The sequence below is a fragment of the Silurus aristotelis genome (assembly GCF_946808225.1).
Source record: "Silurus aristotelis genome assembly, chromosome: 14".
NCBI lineage: Eukaryota > Metazoa > Chordata > Actinopteri > Siluriformes > Siluridae > Silurus > Silurus aristotelis.
Genome location: NC_139587.1, coordinates 10,243,919 through 10,266,126, shown reverse-complemented (window position 1 = coordinate 10,266,126; position 22,208 = coordinate 10,243,919). Strand labels below are relative to the sequence as shown.

The window sequence follows — 22,208 nt, the reverse complement described above, 5'->3', positions numbered from 1 at the left end:
CCAATTTGCAACTTATTAGGTCAATTGGCAACATGATTGGGTGTAAAAGAGCCTGTCAGAGTGGCAGTGTCTCTCAGAAGTCAAGATGGGCAGAGGATCACCAATTCCCCCAATGCTGTGGCAAAAAATTGTGGCGCAATATCAGAAAGGAGTTTCTTAGAAAATAATTGCAAAAACTTTGAAGTTATCATCATCTACAGTGCATAATATCATCCAAAGATTCAGAGAATCTGGAACAATCTCTGTGCTTAGGGTCAAGGCCAGAAAACCATACTGGATGCTTGTGATCTTCAGGCCCTTAGATGGCACTGCATCACATACAGGAATGCTACTGTAATAGAAATCACAACATGGGCTCAGAAATACATTGTTGGTGAACACAATCCACCATGCCATTCACTGTTGCTGGCTAAAACTCTATAGTTCAAAAAAGAAGCAATATCTAAACATGATATGTTTAGATACCTGGATCCTTCTTCTATGCAGCCATGATGTTGTAATTAATGCAGTATGTGGTCTGGCATTGTCATGTTGGAAAATGCAAGGTCTTCCCTAAAAGAGACTACTTCTGTATGGGAGCATATGTTGTTGATAACAACTCCAGAAGCGCAGGCATTTTATCTGGGCCAAGGCTCATTTATAATGGACTGTGGCAAAGTGGAAAACTATTCTGTGGTCAGACTATTAAAAATTTGAAGTGCTTTTTGTAAAACTGGGACGCCATGTGATCCGGACTAAAGAGAATAAGGACAACCCAAGTTGTTATCAGCACTCATTTCAGAAGCCTGCATCTCTGGTGGTATGGGGTTGCATGAGTGCATGTGGCATGGGCAGCTTGCACATCTGGAAAGGCACCATCAATGCTAAAAGGTATATCCAAGTTCTAGAACAACATATGCTCCCATCCAAACGTCGTCTTTTTCACGGAAGACCTTGCATTTTCTAACATGACAATGCCACACTTATGCCAGGATTTTGTTTGTTGATTTCAGCTCAGCTTTTAATACAATTAGCCTTTACAAGCTAATCATGAAGATAAAACAGCTTGGCATCAGCAAGCATCTCTGTAACTGGACCATGGTCTTCCTTACGAACAGAGCATAGTCTGTTTGACTGAACACCATCACCTCCTACAATCTCGCCCTCAGCACTGGGGTTCCTCAGGGATGCATATTGTCCACTCTTTTTTATTCCCTTTTTACCCATGGCTTGTACCTTCCTATGTCTCAAACAGCATCATTAAGTTCGCAGATGACCCCAAGGTGGTAGGCCTAATCTGAGGTAACGATGAGATGACTTACAGGGAGGAGATCCAGCACCTAGAAACATTGTGTGAGGACAAAAACCTGGAACTCAAAACCAAGAAGATGAAGGAGGTCATTGTGGATTTTAGGCAAGCTGGCAATCATACTCATGCTCCCATTTACATCAATGGAGTTGCTGTTGAGCGTGTACTCAGCTTATAGTTCATTGGAGTCCACATCTCCGAGGATCTCACATGGTCTCTTAACTCTTCTCTTCTAATCAGAATGGCACAACAGCGCCTGTTTTTTCTAAGGAGACTTAAAAAGTCCCGTCTGTGCTACAGGATCCTGGAGAACTTTTACCAATGTACCATTGAGAGCATCCTCACAAACTGCAGCTCAGTGTGGTACAACAGCTGCACTGCTTCAGACTTTAAAGCCCTTCAGAGGGCAGTGAGAATCACTGGCACTTAGCTAAGCAGATTGGAGGACATTACAATAAACGCTGTCTGTAAAGGACGAAGAGTGTTTTCAAAGATACCTCTCACCCCAACCATGGACTATCCACCCTTCTTTAATCGGGCAGATGCTACAGGTGCCTCAGAGCCCGCACAAACAGACCAGGGTTTTATCAAAGAAGTTCAGTCCTCATGCTGTGCATCAGACATGCATGCTGCAAGCATTGCTTTAGAAGTTCATTGTGAGAGTGGACTCTTACAAAAACCTGGGTGCTCACCTAAACAACAAACTGGACTGGACAGACAACACTGAGGCAATTTACAAGAAAGGGCAGAGCAGACTCTTTCTGCTGAGGAGACTACGGTCTTTTGGAGTGCAAGGAGAGCTACTGAAGACCTTTTCTGACTCTGTGGTGGCCTCAGCCATTTTTTATGGAGTGGTCTGCTGGGGCAGCAGCATCTCTACTGCAGACAGGAAGAGACTGGATAAGCTGATTAGGAAGGCCAGCTCAGTCCTAGAGATTCCCCTGGACACTGTACAGGAGGTGGGAGAAAGGAGGATGGTAGCAAAACTATCATCATTGCTGGATAACGCCTCTCACCCCCTGTATGTAACCGTTACATCGTTGAGCAGCTCATTCAGTGACATACTGTTACACCCTAAGTGTCTGAAGGAGCGTTATAGAAGGTCTTTTCTCCCAGCTGCTATTTGACTTTACAATCAAAGCTGCTCTCAGTAAAACCAGTCACCAAAATACAACACTGTTATTACTTTTTAGCTGTGCAATAAACATTACCTGTGTGCAATATTACATGCAACATGTGAAATATTACCTGCAATATGTGCAATAATTACCTGTGCAAAAATACTACCTGCAATGCGTACTTTTTTCTTCTCTTATTTTATTTATACATTGTACTGTGTATATACTGTATATTATAGTATGTGTATATTCTTTATATATATTTGCAATTTTTTGTATTTCTTTAATTTTGCTGCTGTAACAAAAGAAATTTCCCCACTGTGGGACGAATAAAGGTATATCTTATCTTATCTTATCTTATCTTATCTTATCTTATCTTATCTTACTGCATGTACATTATGAAGCAGTACATGATGCCCTCTCTTCAGAAACTGGACCAAATGCTAGTTTTCCACCATAATAATGACCCCAAACACACCACCACAAAGACAACTGCCTTGCTTAGTAAGCTGAAGGTGAAGGTGATGAAGTGGCCAAGTCTTGGCCATGGTGAAGTGCCATGTGTCTAACATAACAGCAGCTTTGTGATGTCATAAAGAGGATCACAGCAACAACCTATGCAGCTCTGGTGAATTCCATGGCCAGGAGGATTAGGGCAGTGCTAGATTACAATGGTGATCAGACAAAATATTGACACTTTGGACACAGTTTTACATGTTCACTTAGGGTGTACTTACTTTTGACAATAATGGCTGTATACTATGTTATTTATAAATGACAGTAAAGTTAAACAAGCTGCACATTGACTACTCTAAAATATATCCAAGTTTAATTTCTATAGTATTGTCCCTTCAGAGGATATACTAAAATGGTTGCTGAAATGTAAGGGATATTGTAGTGTTCTCGTAAAATGTGTTGAAACCTTGCAGAAGCAGGACTGAAAAATCTGTCTCCTTTTCCTAGATCTTAAACTTGAAGGTTTCTGTAAGGTACTGTCCACTTCTGTCTGTGTTGCAAGCAAAGTAAGTATTTACAGCTCCAGCGGGTCCATAACTGGTTGGCAAGAGCCTGAGCTTTTCTCCATTGCTTTGTGTACAGGTCCTTGTCAGAGAAATCTCCAGGAGGAGATGGAACTCGGGTCTTCTGTGTAAGAAGTATTGAAGGTGAAAGTATAAAAGGTTGTTCTGGGTCTGCAGACACAGGTAAGAGCAGTTGTGCATTAATGATAGCAGTAACTTCTGCCATTAGTGTGCAAAGGACTTGGGTTAAGAGAGTGTTCAGCTGCAGAAACACTAAAACTAGGATTCTTCTGGGAAAGCCAAAAATGCGTTCTAACAAGCCTCCCATGTGAGATCTGTGTGGTGGGTTGAATCCAGCTGCATCTTTGCTCACTAAGGTACCTCTGCACCATTTTGTCCATTCCAAGCTCCTTGCGTGCTCTAATGAAATTGGTGCTACAATCGGAACGGAGCTGTTTTGCAGGGCCTTTAAGTGCAAAGAACCGCCTGAGAGCATTTATGCAGCTTAATGTGTCAATAAATTCTATGACCTCGACATGCACAGCTCTAGAACTCATGGCCCACCGCTTGCTTTCCACCTGTCCTCCTCTAGTACATCTAGTTGTTACAGATCAGGGTCCACAAACATCGAGCCCCACACATGTAAAGGAGGGGGCAGATTATGAGATGGTAAGATGTCAAGTCTGCCATACTATCTTTCTCCAGCTTTCTACACAGCTTGTGACAAATTATGTATTTGTGAAGTACTGAAATGATAATCACCTTGCCTCCCAAGATCCATAGTCCCACTGCCCTGATTGCTCCTTCTGTCACTTTATGTACGCCTTGATCTTTACTTGCGCATGGTGATGTGTCAAGTGAGCAGTAGAGATATGTGGCACAATTATATCCTTATATATTGGGCACAATTATTTAGTTCATTTTTGCATTTGCAAATTTAGAGTACTTTAGTTGTCCTCCAACACAAATGAAACTGTCCTCCATCATCGGACTGAGTTTTCACAAGTGTCTACTTTTTAATACTGCTTCTTTTGCAAATGCAGCCTTTTGTGTTGCTTTAAGGATACATTTTTTTGCTTGGTCTATTTCTTCCAGAGTTCGAGGTAAGTCACATCTGTGCCAACCTTTGCATTTGCTGTTTTGGTTAGTGTGTTTGAAGTGTATTGCTATGTGAACTAGAAATGCTACTACTCTTACTAGTGAGGTAAAGTTGGAATCAGTTAGAGTTCATCTCTGGTTCTTCCAGGTAAGTAGCACATGTTTGTATTGTGGTCTGATTTCTGTGTTCTTGTCAGGTTCAATTAGCTGAAACAGCTCACTTGTTTGTGTTTTCTCTGTGGGTGGCTGATGCAGGAATAAGGGACCGGTGAACCGAGAGGTCCGCGCCAGGCGAGATGCAAGCAGGATCTTGATGCATGACCTGCAGGTTTTTGTTGCACATAGTACCACTGCTCCAGCCTTTCAGATTGACTAATACGTTGAACCTTATTGTGAACATACAGATAGAATCTTTTAAACTCATTATAAATGTAACCAAGCACTTTGCTGTCTGTAAAGAAACTTCTGATTCAACTTTAGATCTAGTTTGTCCTAGATGAGATCTCTACTGCTACTGCTCTACCACCATCTCTACTGCTAAGACGGCAGCTCATAGCTCAAGCCTTCTGATGGTGGGTTCAGACAGGGGTGCTAACTTTGCCTTGCCATAACGAATCCTACTTCAACTTGCCCATCTTTCTGAAGTGTTTACAGATAAGCTATAGCACCTATGCCCTTGGTCAATGCATCTGAGTATACGCACAATTCTGTGTGTACTGCTTTAGTGAGTAAGGTTGTTGTGTATGTACACCGATCATGAAGCTGTTTAAGGTCTTGGAGAAAATATCTCCAGGCTTCCCATTCGCTTAGTTTGTCCTCCAGGAGAGGTGTGTCCCAGTCTGATGGTTCAGAGGTAAGTTCTCTGATAAGGGTTCTTCCCTGGATTGTGACAGGTGCCAGCTGCCAGCAGACCCAGAGGTATGAATGCATAACATATAAACAAAACACAGAATACAAAATAGCACAAACCAATAAACCTAAAAGACTATAAACAAGAGTGTATTTGTAAACATAAACACAATGTAGTGCGAAACAGCAGTAGCAGCAGTCGAGAGGTGCAAATACACTCTCAAACAGCATGTAAACAGTATAATATGATTAAATAGAAATATAATATGGGTGGTGAAATGGATTGAGATGAGTAATGAGTGTGTGTTGAGTTCAGGTTGTACAGTTCAGTAACACACAGTTGAGTGTGTGTGTGTGTGTGTGTGTGTGTGTGTGTTTGTGTGTGTGTGTGTGTGTGTGTGAGAGAGAGAGAGAGAGAGAGAGAGAGAGAGAGAGAGAAAGAGAGAGAGAGAGAGAGAGAGAGAGAGAGAGAGAGAGAGAGAGAGAGAGAGAGAGAGAGAGAGTTTTGAACAGTTCAAATCTGTGTGCTGAGCAGCCTGATGGCTTGAGAAAAAAACAGTTGCATAGTCTGGATGTGAGGGCCCGAATACTTCAGAATCTCTTTCCTGATGGCAGGAGGGTGAAGAGTAGGTGTGAGTGGTGTGTGGGGTCGTCCACAACGCTGTTGGCATTGCAGATGCTGCATGAGATATAAATGTTTGTGATAGAGGGGAGAGAGATGGCAATGATCTTCTCAGCTGTCCTCACTATCCTCTGTAGAATCTTGCGATCCAAGACGGTGCAGTTCCCAAACCAGGCAGTGATGCAGCTGCTCAGGATATTTTCCTTAGCCTTCTTAGAAAGTAGAGGCACTGGTGGGCTTTCTTGGTGATCGAGCTGGTGTTGAGTGACATGGTAATGTTTTCTGCTAGATGTACACCAAGAAATTTGGTGCTCTTGATCTCCCCGGAGGATCCATCGAAGATCAGTGGAGAATGGTCACTTTGTGCTCTTCTGAAGTCAACATCCATCTTGATGGTTTTGTTAATGTTCAAAGACAGGATGTTGTCTCCACATCAGGCTGTTAACTGTTTCACCTCTTCTCTGTATGCTGACTCGTCATTTTTGCTGATGAGACCCACCACGGTTGTGTCATCGGCAAACTTGATAATGTGATTCAAGTTGTGCATTGCTACGCAGTCGTGAGTCAGCAGAGTGAACTGGAGTGGGCTGAGCACTCAGTGTGTTGGTGCTGGAGATACTGTTCCCAATCTGGACTGACTGAGGTCTCCCATTGAGGGTGGAATTTGGTCTTTTAATATGCCTCATGACCAGCCTCCTGAAGCACTTGGTATGATGGGGGTGAGTGTGACAGGGCGATAGTCATTGAGGCAGGAGACTTCTTAGGCATGGGGACGATAGTCTTTGTTTTGAGGCACATAGGAACAATGGTGTTGCTCAGAAGCATCGTTTAAGACATCCTCTAGCTGTTCTGTACTTTTCCTGAATGTATGCACTCTGCCAGGAACATTGTCTGGTCCAGAAGATTTTCGTTGGTTAACTCTGCATAGAGTTTTCCTCACTTCAGCTGTGGTAAGATAGAGCACCTGGTCACTGGGATGAGGGGTGCTCTTCCTTGCCTCCATGTTGTTTGGCACCTCAAACCAGGCATAGAATTCATTCAGCGCATCTGAGAGAGAGTCGTCAAGCGGGTGATGTTGTCTTGTAGTTTGTGATCGCCTGGATGCCCTGCCACATGCACCGGGTGTCTCTGCTATCCTGGAAGTGACTGTAGATTCACTTGCCGTGTGTGCGATTCACTTCTCTGATGGCATGGGGTAGTTTGGCTTATGCTGTTTTTGAGGCCATCTTTTCCCCTGCTCTGAAGGCGGAGTCTCTAGATTTTAGCAGCGCACGCACTTTTGCAGTCATCCATGGCTTCTGGTTGGAGCGTGTAGTGATGGTCACTTCATCAATGCACCGATGTAGCTGGTCGTGTACCCGTCCAAGTTGATGGAATCGCCATTGGTTGCAGCCTTCCTAAACATGTCCCTGCCAGTGAACTCAAAACAGTCCTGAAGAGCAGAGGTGGCTCCTGCTGGCCAGGTTATCACCTGTTTCAGAACCGTTTTAGAGTGTCTGATGAGCGGTCTGTACACTTAAATTAGCATAACAGAACAGAGATGTGGTCCGAGTAGTATGAGGGGGGTCGGGGCTCCGCACAATACGCGCTGGGGATGTTTGTGGTTGAGTTCACACACTGCCTCCTTAGCAATAGCGCTGGGGAGAATGTACACTCCAACAATGAAAACAGTGGTGAATTCCCGTGGTAAATAAAATGGCCTGCATCCTACAGTCACAAACTCCACTAGTGATGAGCAATAGTAAGTGGAGGTTTGACTCTGCAAGTGAGGCCTGTGTTTAGTGGAGCAAATATATTGCCTTAGCTTCAGAAGATACAGATACCAAAACATCGTCAACATAGACATGTCTTTACCCAAACTTGAAAGTATCTACACCAAACTTCTGTGAGCTTTCTCTGATGGCTCTTTGTATGAAAAATTGCCACAGCAGGAGATGCCTATTGCCAAAGACATGAACCTTCATCCAATACTCAACAAGTTGCAATGGTCTTCACGCACCAACATCTGCTGGATGTCCGTTAGGATTGCAATCTTCTTTTTCCAAAAGCCTAGCAGGACACCTACATTGGAGTTATTGCGGTCAGGGCTTCTGAGGAGCACATAATTGAGAGAGATGCTGGAGTCAAAAACACCCCGATCTGATTGGGTTTTTGTGGATAGTAGGCCCCAAATGTCGGAAGATACCAAATTTTTTCCTGTTCTCTCAGTAGCTGTGATACCACAGCATTTCAGTTGGCAAAGATCTTATCTATGAATTCCACATACTGTTTCTGCATTCTAGGTTTCCACTTCAGGGTACATTGCAGGTATATGAACTGATTAAGAACTTGCTCTTTATTTCTGTTAGCATCGTTTCTGTAGATGTTTGCATTCATTATTTTTAGGAAAACTATGTCTTCCATGGATGAAGCAGGTTTGTTACTCGGCTTACATAATGCTCTGTTCTGTTGAACACTGTCTGACCCAGCATCTTCTCAGTTGCTTTACCAGACATATATTTACCAGGCATTTCCTTGACCTGCATGATGCTTGTACATGGATGAAATATTGAATGATGACCACCTTCCTGTATGTTGGTCTTAAATGTGTTGACTGTTGGCTTAAGTACATTACCCAGGCACACTTCTCCTATTACTACCCAGCCCAAGTCCAGTGATTGGGCAAATGTGGCATTGTTTGGTCCATTGCCCTGCTGCCTGACCTTGTGGGTACTTGACATCTCTTCCTAGTAGAAGCAGTATTTTTGCTTCTAGTTCCAGTTCTGGACTGTGGTTACAATGTGTTGGAGATCAGGCTGGTGAGAAACTTTACTTGGTGTTGGAATCTCAGACCAGTTATTCGAGATCTCATGACACTCAATTTGAGGTGGAAGAGAGATAAGAACTCTTCAATCCAGTGACTCAATCTGGAATCTTTCTGCTCTCTTGCCAGATGTCTCGACAATGCCAGAGCAAATTCTAAGATTCATTAAACAGCTCAAAGACTCAAAGGTCTGGCTAATGAACGATTGCTCTGGTCATCCAAGATCACGTTGGGGTTAAACTTTTTGAGGGAGATTTTTGAGCATGAGTGGCTCCACTGACCTGGACCGCCAAACTTTTGTGCAGCTTCTAACAGTACTCATGTTAGAATGATCTGCTCTTTCCCCACCATCCTTTTGGTGCACTTTACAGAAGACTTGCATTCTTTGGTGAGATGAGAAACAGCATTTGAAACATATGCCTTTCTTTTCGTGGAAGGCCTTTCTGTCATCGAGAAGTTTGTTTCTGAATCCTTTGCATTTCTTCAAGGGGTGCAGTTTATTGCGTAATGGACAGTTTTGGTTGATGCAGTCCAACCTCACCTTGAACCAGTCTGTCTTTCCTACTGCACACTTCACTGCTGTCACACTGTCCTCATACATGTCCTGCGCCACCCTCACATACTTCCCTGACACACCTCATGACTTCCTCATACAATACCACAACTTCTCTCTTGGCACCCTGTCATATGCTTTCTCTAAATCCACAAATCCACAATGCAATTCCTTCTGTCCTTCTCTATACTTCTCCATCAACATTCTCAAAGCAAATAAGGCATGAAACCATACTGTTGCTCACAGATGGTCACCTCTTCTCTCAGCCTGGCTTCCACTACTCTTTCCTAAAACTTCATGGTGTGACTGATCAACTTAATTCCCCCTTTAGTTACTGCAGGTCTGCACATCTCCCTTATGCTTTAAGATCGGTACCAGCACACTCCTTCTCCATTCCTCAGGCATCCTCTCACCTTCCAGAATGTTGTCCAACCTCTCATATAGCACCTCATATGCCTTTTTCTTGGCTTTCGCCACATTAATCTTTACCTGCTGCTGCATCTCCTTGTACTCCTGCCTACTTTTCTTATCACTCTTTCAAACCCACTTCTGTTTTGCCAACCTCTTTCCCCTTATGCTCTTCTGCACTTCTTCATTTCATCACCATGTCTCTTTGTCTTCTCTTCTATTTCCAGATGTCACACCAAGTACTTTTCTAGCTGTCTCCCTTATCATTAATGCTAAGGGTAGTAGTTTTAGATTGTAGTTACCCAATCATCCAGCACCTCTTTACCACCACCAAGCCCCTGTCTGACCTCTTCCCTGAACCTCACACTACAGTCTTCCTCCTTCAGTGTCCACCATCTTATTCTTCTTTCAGTCCTGACTCTCCTCCTCTTCTTCTTCGCCTCAAAAACCATCCTACAGACCACCATCCGATGCTGTCTAGCTACACTGTCCCCTGTCAACACCTTACAGTCTCCAATCTCCTTCAGGTTGCATCTCCTACATAGAACATAGTCCACCTGTGTGCACCTTCCTCCACTCTTATAGGTCACCCTATGATCATCCTTCTTCTTAAAATACGTATTCACCACTGCCATTTCCATCCTTTTAGCAAATTTTACCACCATCTGCCATTCTACATTCCTCTCATTGAAACCATACCTACCCATCACCTCCTCATCACCTTTGTTCCCTTCACCTACATGCCCATTAAAGTCTGCCCCAATCAGAAAACGTTTAAGCCGACTTGTGGCTCATAGGTACTGATGACATTTATCATCATCCCTTCAACTTCCAGCTTCACGTTCATCACCCTATCAGAAACTCTCTTCACCTCCACTACACTCTTACTGTATTCTTACTTTAGAATCACCCCTACACCATTTCTCTTTCCATACACACCATGATAGAACAGTTCAAACCCACTTCCAATGTTCCTGGCCTTACTCCCTTTCCACTTGGTCTCCTGAACACACAACATATCTACCTTTCTCCTCTCCATCATATCAGCTAACTCTCTCCCTTTACCAGTCATAGGACCAACATTTAAAGTACCAACCAGAACCTCCCTCCTCCTACACTTCTCCTTTTCCTGACGTCTCTGTAAACATCTTCCTCCTCTCCTTCTCCTCCTTCCGCCCAATTTCCACCAGTACCGTTGGCTAACGATATCTGTGGCGGTCGTTGGTAACCCGGGCCTTGACCGATCTGGTATGAAATTCTCATTCGTGATTCGCATATTGGTTTTCGCACATTTTATGCTGGATGCCCTTCCTAACGCAACCCTCCCCATTTATCTGGGCTTGGGACTGGCACTAAGAGTGCATTGGCTTGTGCCTCCCTAATGGCTGGGTTGGGTACATTCATACTTGTACATACCTATATAATGCAATGCATATAATGTACATGTCTATCTTATGCAAAATATTTGTACAGTTATACTGTATATAGAATAGACTTTATTTGTCACATATACCTTACAACACAGTCAAATTCTTTTCTTTGCATATCCCAACTTTTTCAGAAGCTGGGGTCACAGTGTAGGGTCAGCCATAATACAGCAGCCTTTGAGCACAGAAGGGCATTGCTAAAGGGCAGCTTGGTGATCCCAGGGCTTGAGCCCCCAACCTTCTAAACAGTAACCTCATACCCCTATTTATCATACTGCTACTTATTGTAAATAGGCCACTTATGCACTTGTGGTAAGATACTAAAATATAAAATATCAGTTAGTGGCTATCTCTATTCTATTCAGGGAATGAAAGCATAAAATGGGGGCAGCAGTTAGTTCCTGACTCACTCGTGCTAATTAGATTCTCCTCTAGGATTTCATATTGTAAGAAACTGTATTTCAAACTATATGAATTATTGGGGATTTAATCAATCAGCACGAGCATTGTCTTACTGGAGCAATTTAATTAACCTCTCAAAAATATGATTTGGGAGTTTGTTCACTATGGTGGACACAACTGGAATAAGTTGCTTGAGCCCCATTATTTGCAGTACTATAATTCCCACAAGCCTTCACAATGTTTTCCTCCTTTGAATTATTATACGGCTGTAAGCCATTGGTGTACAAGATGTCATCTGCGAAAATTGGGAGGAGCGACTTTTGAACATCCAGATTCAGTACGTCTTTTATGTGAGAGCAAAACTACAAACTCAGGGCAAATTAACTTTGTAGTATTTGCTACAGGCTCAAGAACAACAGTCCTGGCTGTATAATAGAAATGCACACCATGCCAAGCACTAAATTACTCACTAAGTGGCAAGGGCCCTTTGAGATTACACAGAGAGTTGGAAGTTAGGTGGACAGACAGAGGTGATTCGCTCCAGGTATACCACCTTTATCTCTTTAAACCATGAAGAAAGGCGGTCCATCTGCCTCTGGTAACCATGGTTCCCAAGAGGAAGGAGCTGGGACCAGAGGTAATCAAAGAAATGCGGCCTAATTCACCCCAGTCCCCTAAAACTACCTCTCTCTTTCCCAGAGAGCACACATTGCAAGTCTACAGTTTTTTCAATGTGTTTTTACCTTTACCTGGTTGCATGAACGTGTTTGCCCGAACCTCAGAGAGCACCATATCGAGAGTCTTCCAGATGTGGTGATGTGATTGTCACCCATACCAACTACCAGAACACAATAAAAAGGTGGTTCAGGATGAGCTTAGGGCTATGCTTAACATAGGGTTTTTTAAAGAATACCATAGTGATTCCAGCAGCCTGGTGGTCTTGGTTCCCAAGAGTGATGACACGGTCTGGTTCTGTGGCCGATGTCCTCTCATGTCAGGGAGGGCAGTTAGGATGGCTCCCTAACATTCAAGAGCCGAGTGGTGAGGGTATCGGGCAACAGGTGAGTGGATGAGCCTGTATGTAAATTGAGGGCGGAGCTCATTGAAAAAGATGGTAAGGTTTAAACATCTACAGGCAATCTAACTAATTAATGTTTTCTATTGCAGTGAGAGAGGAAAAATTTAAAGAGGATAGAGAAAAGGGCCTCATGAAAGAGAGAGATGTCAAATTGTGTTTGCGCATGTGCTCAGACTTAAAACACTGAAAAGTGAAAGTAAGTCACAAAAGTTGATGACACACTTGTTAAGAAGTTCACAGTAAATTTTGCTGATAAAGGAGTGGAAAACTGCTGGTGCTTTAGCAAAGCCATACACCATGATCATAGTGCCCACTAGTGGTAAAAAAGGCTGGCATCCACTTATCTCCTCTAATTCAAAAGAGGTTGTAGGCACTTTAGCGGTCTGATTGGTTGGAAATACAACTTTTACAAGTTGTTTCATTGAAGAAGGGACTCATGGCAGTGGGTATAGGTACTTGATGGTAACTGAATTGCGGCTACACTTGCCATTGCAGGATCAAAGACCATAGACCAAAGGAACATCTTTTTTTCTCCAAGAAGAAGAATCCAACTGCTGCAGGGGACATGAAGGCATGTGAAGCCTGAACCCAAAGCATCTTTAACATAGTTCTTCATAGTCTGAGTTTCTGGAAGTGATAATGGGTAGAGAAGCAAGATGGCATCATACATGGCTGCTTTGATGTGAAGCTCTCCAGTTACTTTACAGGTTACAGTTTACCCTGTCTTTGGTCTCTCAAGTACAGTCACTTTTACCAGGGATAAACTGCTGAACATTTGGCTGAACACACCACACCACACAATCTTTTACTGGTTTTGAATTTTGATCTATTCTGAGGTTTTCCTGCAGAGCAACAGCGCTCTTCAAATACTATAAGACTCATAAGCATGGAGGAAATTCTCCTGCTCCTGCAAATAAGGACTTTTTAAACTCTTCTGCCCTGTGTTTTATGGAAAGCTCGCTGAATGAAGCCATTCCAGACAGCGCTTTACATCTGCCGGGCTTCCAGCTGTTTAAAACGGATCACGAAACTGAATCAGCTGGGAAATCATGAGGCCCATGCTTTTACATCAATGAAAGGTGGTGTAAAGATATAACAGCTTTGAAAAAGTTGTTTTATTCTGGTCAGTGTTTACATTCAATCAGATTGCAAACACTGAGCAACAGCACGCAGACTCTGCTATAATCATTCTCATTCTCAATCATTCTCATTCTCAATCAGACTCCAATAAAGCAAACCTTAAACAGCATATTACATGCACTACCAGAGACAAAAACATTCTTGACCACTGCTACATTACAATAAAGGGTGCATATTCAGGGAAAGGACATTGTGAAAGTGGACTCTTACAAATACCTGGGTGTTCATCTGAACAGCAAACTGGACTGGACAGATAATACTGAGGCAATTTATAAGAAAGGACAGAGTAGAATCTTTCTGCTGAGGAGACTAAGGTCGTTTGGAGTGCAGGGAGGGCTACTGAAGACACTTTTTGACTCTGTGGTGGCCTCAGCCATATTCTATGGTGTGGTCTGCTGGTGTAGCAGCATCTCTATTGCAGACAGAAAGAGACTGGACAGGCTGATCAGAAAGGCCAGATCAGTCATAGGGATTCCCCTGGACACTGTACAGGAGGTGGGAGAAAGGATGATAGGAGCTAAACTATCATCATTACTGGAGTAAGACTCTCACCCCCTGTATGAAACAGTTTCATCTTTGAGCCGCTCCTTTAGTGACAGACTGTTACATCTTAAGTGTCTGAAGGAGCGATACAGACAGTCTTTTCTCCCTGCTGCTATTAGTCTTTACAATCAGAGCTGCTCCCAGTGAACCCATCACCCAAATATACACTGTTATTACTGTTTAACTGTGCAATAATAACAACATATTTTTTAAACAACACATGTGCAATAACAATCATTTAAAACCATGCAATATTACCTATGTGCAATATGTCTGATAGTGTAACTACTTACTCAGGGTTTTTTTTTTCTTCTTCTTTTGTATTTATACATTTTGTTGTGTATATACTATAAACTGTATTATGTCTCTATTCTTTTATATATTTGCACACCTTTTTCCCCCACTGTGGGACGAATAAAGGTGTCTTGTCTGTCTTGTCTTGTCTTGTCTTGTCTTGTCTTGTCTTGTCTTGTCGCTCCATTCACAGAGCTGCATTAGGACTCTCTGACCACTGCCTAGTTCATCTACTCCCTACATACAGGCAAAAACTTAAATCTGCTAAGATTGGAGTGTTTTTGAAGCTGCTGCCTTTGATCTGGATGAGCTAACAGACTCTAATGTCGGATTCTGTGAGGATATATGCATTCCTACCATGACTTATTTAACATACAACAATGCCATGATTCACAGCAAGACTCAGACCTCTTTACCAGGCCAAAGAGGATGCCTCTTTGTAATAGGGACAAAATATTGTACAATCAGGCCAGGAACTTACTGACAAAGTAGATTATAGTGGCGAAAAGCTGGAAAATCAGTTTTCAACCAACAACCCTGCTTCACTGTGGAAATGCCTGAGAGACATCATAAGCTACAAGACACCATCCGCTAGCTCTGTAAGAAATGGCAAAAAGTCCCGGTCTCACACCCTTCTGACCATCTCACAACTCAACCATCAATACCTCCAGCAGCCGGCCTCTTCATCCCTCCTGTACTTCAGATCAGTGAGGTGTGCATCAGGTCTTCAGGATACAAACAAGAAGGAAAGCATCAGGACCAGGACCAAACCAACATGTGCAGACCAGCTGGCATCCATCTTTTCACAGATCTTTAACAGGGAACTGTGGACTGTGTGAAGTGCCTGCCTGCTTTAAATGTTTCACCATTATCCCCATCCCAAAGAAACCAAAAATCACTGGACTTAACGACTACAGACCCATTGCCCTAACATCTGTGGTCATGAAGTCATTCAAGAGACTGGTGTTGGCTTATCTGAAGGACATCACTAGACCCTTACTGGACCTCCTGCAGTATGCTTATTGAGCAAACATGTATGTGGATGATGCGGTGAACATAGGACTACACTTCATTCTGCAACATCTGGACAAATTGGGGTCTAAAGTAAGGATCCTGTTTACCCTTCAATACCATTATTTCAACACTCCTCCAGTTCAAACAAGCCCAGCTCTCTATTCCTAGCTCAATTTGTCAGTGGATCACCAGCATTCTGACAGATTCTGGAAACAGCTAGTGAGACTGGAAAGATTCATATCAAACACTCACATGCCCCCAGGGATGTGTTATTTTCCCTCTGCACTTCTCCCTGTACCCCAAAAACAGCACTTTTTCTCTGTCAAGCTTCTGAAGTTTCAGTAGAAATCCTCCAGCACTCCCCTGACTCACCATCATGAACAGCCCTGAGGCAGAAGTCTCTCAGGAGTGGGACAATCCCATCCACTCCATTTTTAAAAAGGCCCAACAGAGGATCTACTTCTTTCCCCAGGTTCCTACCTTTAGCTCTGCAACCTCCAGCTCTGCCTCCTGTCTTTTACTCAATGCCACTGTCTAAACCATACAACATTGCAGGTCTCACCACAGTCCTATAAACTTTCCGTTACACTCTTGCAGATACCCTTCTATCACAAATCACTCCTGCCACTCTTCTCCACCCACTCCACCCTGCCTGCACTTTTTTCTTCAATTCTCTAACACACTCTCCATTACTTTGCACTGTTGACTCCAGGTACCTAAACTAAAGTTTCTCCTTGCAACTGTACCACTCCACCTTTTCTCCCTGCAACCGCACCACTCCACTGCCCTCCCTCTCAATCACACACATGTACTCTGTCTTACTCCTACTGACTTTCATTCCCCTTTTCTCCAGTGCATACCTCCACCTCTCCAGGCTCTTCTCAACCTGCTCCCTGCTTAAACAGTTCTACTCAGCCATTATAGTCTGTCCTGTGCACTTCATTAACTGTCTGGTTTGGCTCAGCTACAAAATCAGACATCAGAAGACTACAGAGGACGGTTCAAACGGCTGAAAGGATTATTTGTGCTACCTTGCCCACTCGTCTAGAAATGTACTCACCACAGTGAGAAAAACAACTAAAAAAATCACTCTGGATCTCTCACTTGCAAGCATATGCTTTTTGAACGTCTGGCCAACTATACAGAGCACCAAGCATCAAGATGGCCATTCACAAGAAAGTTTCTTCTCCCATGCAATCTACCTTGTGAACACTTAAATGCTCTCCCCATTGCTCTATAAAAATAAAAATATATGCAATACTACTTTTTACTAATCTAAATCTTTACTTTCTGTGCAATTATACTCTTTACTTATTTTTCTTTATAAAAATGTGCAAATGTTTTATTTTTTTTATTTTATTTAACTTTTTTTTTTTTATTGCAACTTTTATTTTTTCTGGAAGCTTCTGTTACCAAAACAAATTCCTTGTAAGTGCAAACATACTTGGGAGGTGGTAGTTTAGTGGTTAAGGCATTGGACTTTGACTCTATAGGTTGTGAGTTCAAATCCCAACCACAGCAAACTTGCCATTCCTTGCTATGGATATGTTGGGATCATAAATAGTTAGCAATGGTTGACCCATGATAATTTGGTTATTTGGGGAGAATATAACATAGAATAGAATTGATTCAAATATATAGATTATTGTGTGATTCCTATAGGTTCATTATCAGTGGTTGTGATGTTGATGGCTGGCATGCATGGTATGGTTAGCATTCTGAGTTCTGCGCTGAGTTAATGTTGAATTAGATTTATAGCAGCCCCAACCTCCACTTATGCTGCAACATAGTTGAAAATGTCATTAAACTTAATAGTAACTGACAGTATAAAACTCTGATGAAATGGTAATGGAGAATTTCCTTTAATCACTTTGGTGTTTAAGATGCTGATGGTCTTGTATTTATTGAGGAAGCACACTGACTGTCCTTATGTCTCAGACTGATTAGAAAAAAATATATTTTGCATTGTTTCAAACATCCATTGTATTTGTCTGTTAACCCATTAGACTTGTCTGGTATGGCTTACTGGTTTAGCTTTGGTAGGTGGGAGATATGGAATATTTTTGGTTCATGTGCTTATTTTGGAATGCCTGTAAAACTTTGCTCTGTTAGTTTAAAGCCACTTGGAGATGTGACACTCTTACCAGATCCAGATATGGCACAGTATTCTGTAACAAACTCCTACTCCAGACTGGGTTAGAATCTTTTTGAGACTTTAATTAAACAATTCAACAGTAGGCAAAACATGGTCTTTGACTTCAATAGACACGCATACATTTCCATAAATTCAAACTTGAAGGAGAAAGAATCCGGCATGTCTTGGAAAGATTAATACAAATATCAGTTGGAAAAAAACACATCTATTGACACTCAGTTTAAATAGCCTAAAATGTATTCTGATTGTTTTAGTGCCTCACTGTTGAGTTTAAAGTGCTAGTACCCTAGCAATATTGGACTAAATAAAAGCTACTATTCAAAGATTTATGGTGCCTATCTAGTGAATAACATGGCTCACCAAGGTTCATGGACAAACCAGGGACTTTTATAGCCAGTGTATTGGGTGGCAGACAGATTGGGTGACAGATATTCATTTATTCATCTTCAGTAACCAATTTATTCTGGTGATGGTTGCTGTGAATCTAGAGCCTATCCCGTAAATACCCAGTGAGTGTGATGTGAAATAATTTAAATCAGATGGCTGGGGTAAATTGACATGACCAATCTGCCTACATGCATGTTTTTAGACACTGGGAGAAAACTGAAGAAGCCAGAGCAAACCCAGACAATTTTTGGTAATAAGTAATAAGCCATTATGTATTAATGGTGGTAATAAGCCACCATTAATACACACTGCTGGATGATAACAGACACAAGCAGTAACTTACTATTCAAAATGTAATTATAATCTTGTTTGGTGTTAATATGAGTGTTTTGGTGTTAAAAAATAATAATTAACTGAAAAAATAAAAATGATTCATTTTCAATTAGTGACTGCCCACTCCCAAATACAGATATGCATGCTAAAATTTTAACCTTTACTGAAAATACAGTGCAAACAAGCACAAGTGGTCCTGCATCTCCTAGGAGAGATTTTTGAAATAAGCATGTAAGCCCATGCCAGCTTTGCTAAAGTGGTATCAGTTTCTCAGAATGAGATACAGTACATTTTTGAAGCAAAAATGTATCTAATGAAGGGTAGCCCTCCTTCCTTAGCATGTGATGCAATGGAAATATTGCCATGACAATGATGAGATCCCTTTATAACTATTAAAATGTGAGTATCTGAATATTAATAAATAGACAATTAAACTAAGAGATTAACAACCGGAAATGTCTGACCTTTACTGTGTAATCATGCATAATGTCATAATTGTGAAAACTGAAAAGATTTAAATCAGGCACTTTCAAGGATGGATCTTTGATATATGAATATTGATTTAGACTAATGTTTACATTTGATTTATTAACCACATATACCTCAATTAATTATAGTAATGTTCCGAAATTATAATAAAACCAAGGACTTGGAAAAAAACAGCTGTGCCAGGCAAATTAACATGTTTCTTCTACATATTTATTTCTGGCAAAAATAAATAAAATAATAAAACATTTTAATCATGGGGTCTTTACTGGTTGACCAGCAAATTTTTCCAATTGTCCAAACCATGAACTTGAAATAATAATGTAGCAGAAACAATTAGCATATGGAAATATTGTAGCTTCAATTTATTCAACAATCATGACTTATGGCTTTTGCATGTGATAACATGGACAAATGTAAATTATTGAACTGACAGCAGCTCTTCGTGAAAAAAATAAAAAATAAATAAAAAAACATGGACATTTTAAGAATTCAGATTAGGTGACAACATGGCTTGTCCAAAAAAATTTAATGATGAAAATTACATTTTTAAAGCCATCTGGACAATAGAGTATGCATTAATGTCTACTAAAATTAAAAACAGATGCTATCCATAAGTCAAAACTGCCCGCTCAAAACTAGTAATGGAAAGCATCAAGGTGAAACCAAAAAATAAGCACTTACAAAATGACTTGTCTTGTTTATTGCCAACTAATTACAAAGCGTTTAACATTTAAGGGTAACTATTGCCACCATTTGGTTGGGTTGTTGGCCTTCGTAAATCTGTGCTTTAAATTATTTAAAGATAATTTTCCTTTACCAATTAAATATATATGCACATCAATTAACAACTGCTTTGTTTGAAAATATAGGCAAAAAGCTATTCTCACCAAATAAGTGTGAAATTATATAAAATATTTTTTATTATTGACTCTGTTACACAAGGCAATCTCTTTTTTCAAACAGAATTTTTAATTATAAAAGGAGATGTGCATATAAACAAAAAGTGTTCAAGCTCAGATTTCCAGCGTATTATTCAATTGTTCAGTTACTTGCCTTAAAGCATACTATTCAGTAAGTATAGTAGAACTTAAATGAAAGAGATATCTAGTGACACTCCCTGGAGTTTACAGGTATCTCTTCCTGTGGCTTTCTACAAATGATGACAGAATAAGGGCATTGTATGAATTATGTTTGATCAGGTTTTAGAGCCTGTAGATTCATCTGAAAACACATTCTGCTGCTTCTTGGTTTGTCTTAAAGCCAGAACAGAATTTATTAATATTATTACTACACTACCAAAACTACACAGCACAAATATGTTCAGATTTCAATGTGTACAGTGGCTTCTGTGCAAGCTCACAGCACTTCTGGTTTAAAAAGTCGAAGGTTATAAGCTAATGTGAGCTGTCCATGGTCCTGTTCCTATGTTTAAAATTAATACGAGTTGAATATTACAATCCAGCTACACATATATTATTCTACTATGCAGTATGAATGCAGTAGCGAAAAAAATGAATGTTCGTTGGCACCACAAGAATTCACTCTAAAGAGGCTTTTACAGTGAGACGGGATAACAATGGCAATCCATATATTTAACCAACATTTGTTCAATTTAGCCTAAATTTGTTCACTTAATGGCCTCATGACATAGCTCATCATGCATGCGTGTGCCACTTTAATTTTCAACCCACATTTTTACCTTTCATCCAGTCGAGAACTTGCTTGCGCGTCCATTTACTTATAGGTTCCATCACGAGTGCCATTACCGCGCCTTTCTGGATTTATCGTCGAGTCCCACTTGCTGGATGGCGTAGAACCAGAAGGCGCCTCGGCGACGTAATAGAAAATGAGATTTTCAGAGCTGTCATTCCATCATTTCGTGCGTCTCCGATGCGGCCGTCTGTCTTCTGTCTACGGATGCATGTCCCTTTCGCCTTCTTTCACTTCCAGCTTAGGCTGTTTCAGCCAGCTGTAGAGGAGAGAGGTCGCGTAAAATTGGAGCAACCCCTCCCTTTACCCCCTCCTCTCTCTCCCCCGCTGCAGTATCGCAGCGGAGAATGGTGCGGAGAAAGTTTCCAGGCCAAATAAAGTGACCTGCATTCATTGCGGAGGCAAAAGTAATCATTAATCATAGGATCATAGGTTTAAAATCTGCATGCCACTCAAAGAACCCTGATTCTTAACTCCTTAAATAGTGTAGCTGAAATAAGTGTTTTCTGTAAAATTAACAACTACACATCCTTTACACATCTAAATTTAGATTGTGTACAGATTTTGGCTCAATGATCTAATGGTTAAATTGTTCAAATTACAAACAAACAAACTGCACCAATAGATTTGTTTAGTTACACTGTGGAAGGAAGAAAAGCACACTTAAGACTTGGACAGCGACCCCTGCTGTGTATTTTCTGTTTTATAAATACACTTCTTAAAAAAAAATCGGCTATTGGTAATTGATGGAGTGAATCACAGCAACTATTCAATGAGAAACATTTAAAAAATAAAGTATTATCTTTCTTCTTCTTTTCCATCTGATTATATTATTATAATTGTTATTATTAATAATAATTATTATTATTTTACAAAACTTTTTAATGGGATACAGAAAATAGTGTTTTAATAAGCTTTTAAATACTTGCAGCTATTACTACTGATCATTATTACTATTATTATTATTATTATTGTTGTTGTTGTTGTTGTTGTTGTTGTTTTTGCTGTTGTTCTTGATAATAATACCAAACTGTTTAATGGGATACTGAAGATACAGTGGGGGTTTTTTTTCTTTGAAATAATTGAAACTATTACTTCAACTCATAATTATTATTATTATGATTTTTAGTAGTAGTAGTAGTAGTATTGATACAAAACTGTTTGATGTAATACTGTAAAGTGTTTTTACTAGACTTTAAAATACTTGAAACTATTACTACCATTCTTCCTCTTCCTCCCTTTGTTCTTCTTATTCTTTCTCTTGTTGTTGTTGTTGTTGTTAATACAAAACAAATTAGTAGTAATAGGAGTAGTAGTAGTTACTACTTGAAACGATTTCTATCCCTATTATTATTTATTACTAATAATTAACAGTGTATGGAGATGATAATGATACCGATCAGCAGAAACAGTAGTAGGAGTAGCACGTCTGTGATGCTGCTGCTTTTGTGTCCATGAATAAAATGTAATAATTTCAG

The 22,208-nt window shown here is 40.8% G+C and overlaps 1 protein-coding gene across 3 annotated transcripts in view; it reads right to left on the bottom strand.

Moving 5' to 3' along the window:
* LOC310736604 (connector enhancer of kinase suppressor of ras 2-like) overlaps window positions 1-22,115 on the bottom strand; it is a 97,590-nt gene extending 75,475 nt beyond the window's left edge. For all 3 annotated transcript variants that reach the window (XM_083560221.1, XM_083560222.1, XM_083560223.1), the window contains exon 1: window positions 20,720-22,115. In XM_083560221.1, the coding sequence (XP_083416347.1) occupies window positions 20,720-20,783 (64 nt within the window). In that variant the 5' untranslated portion in view covers window positions 20,784-22,115. The remainder of the gene's footprint in view (window positions 1-20,719) is intronic.
* Window positions 22,116-22,208: the final 93 nt, after the last annotated feature.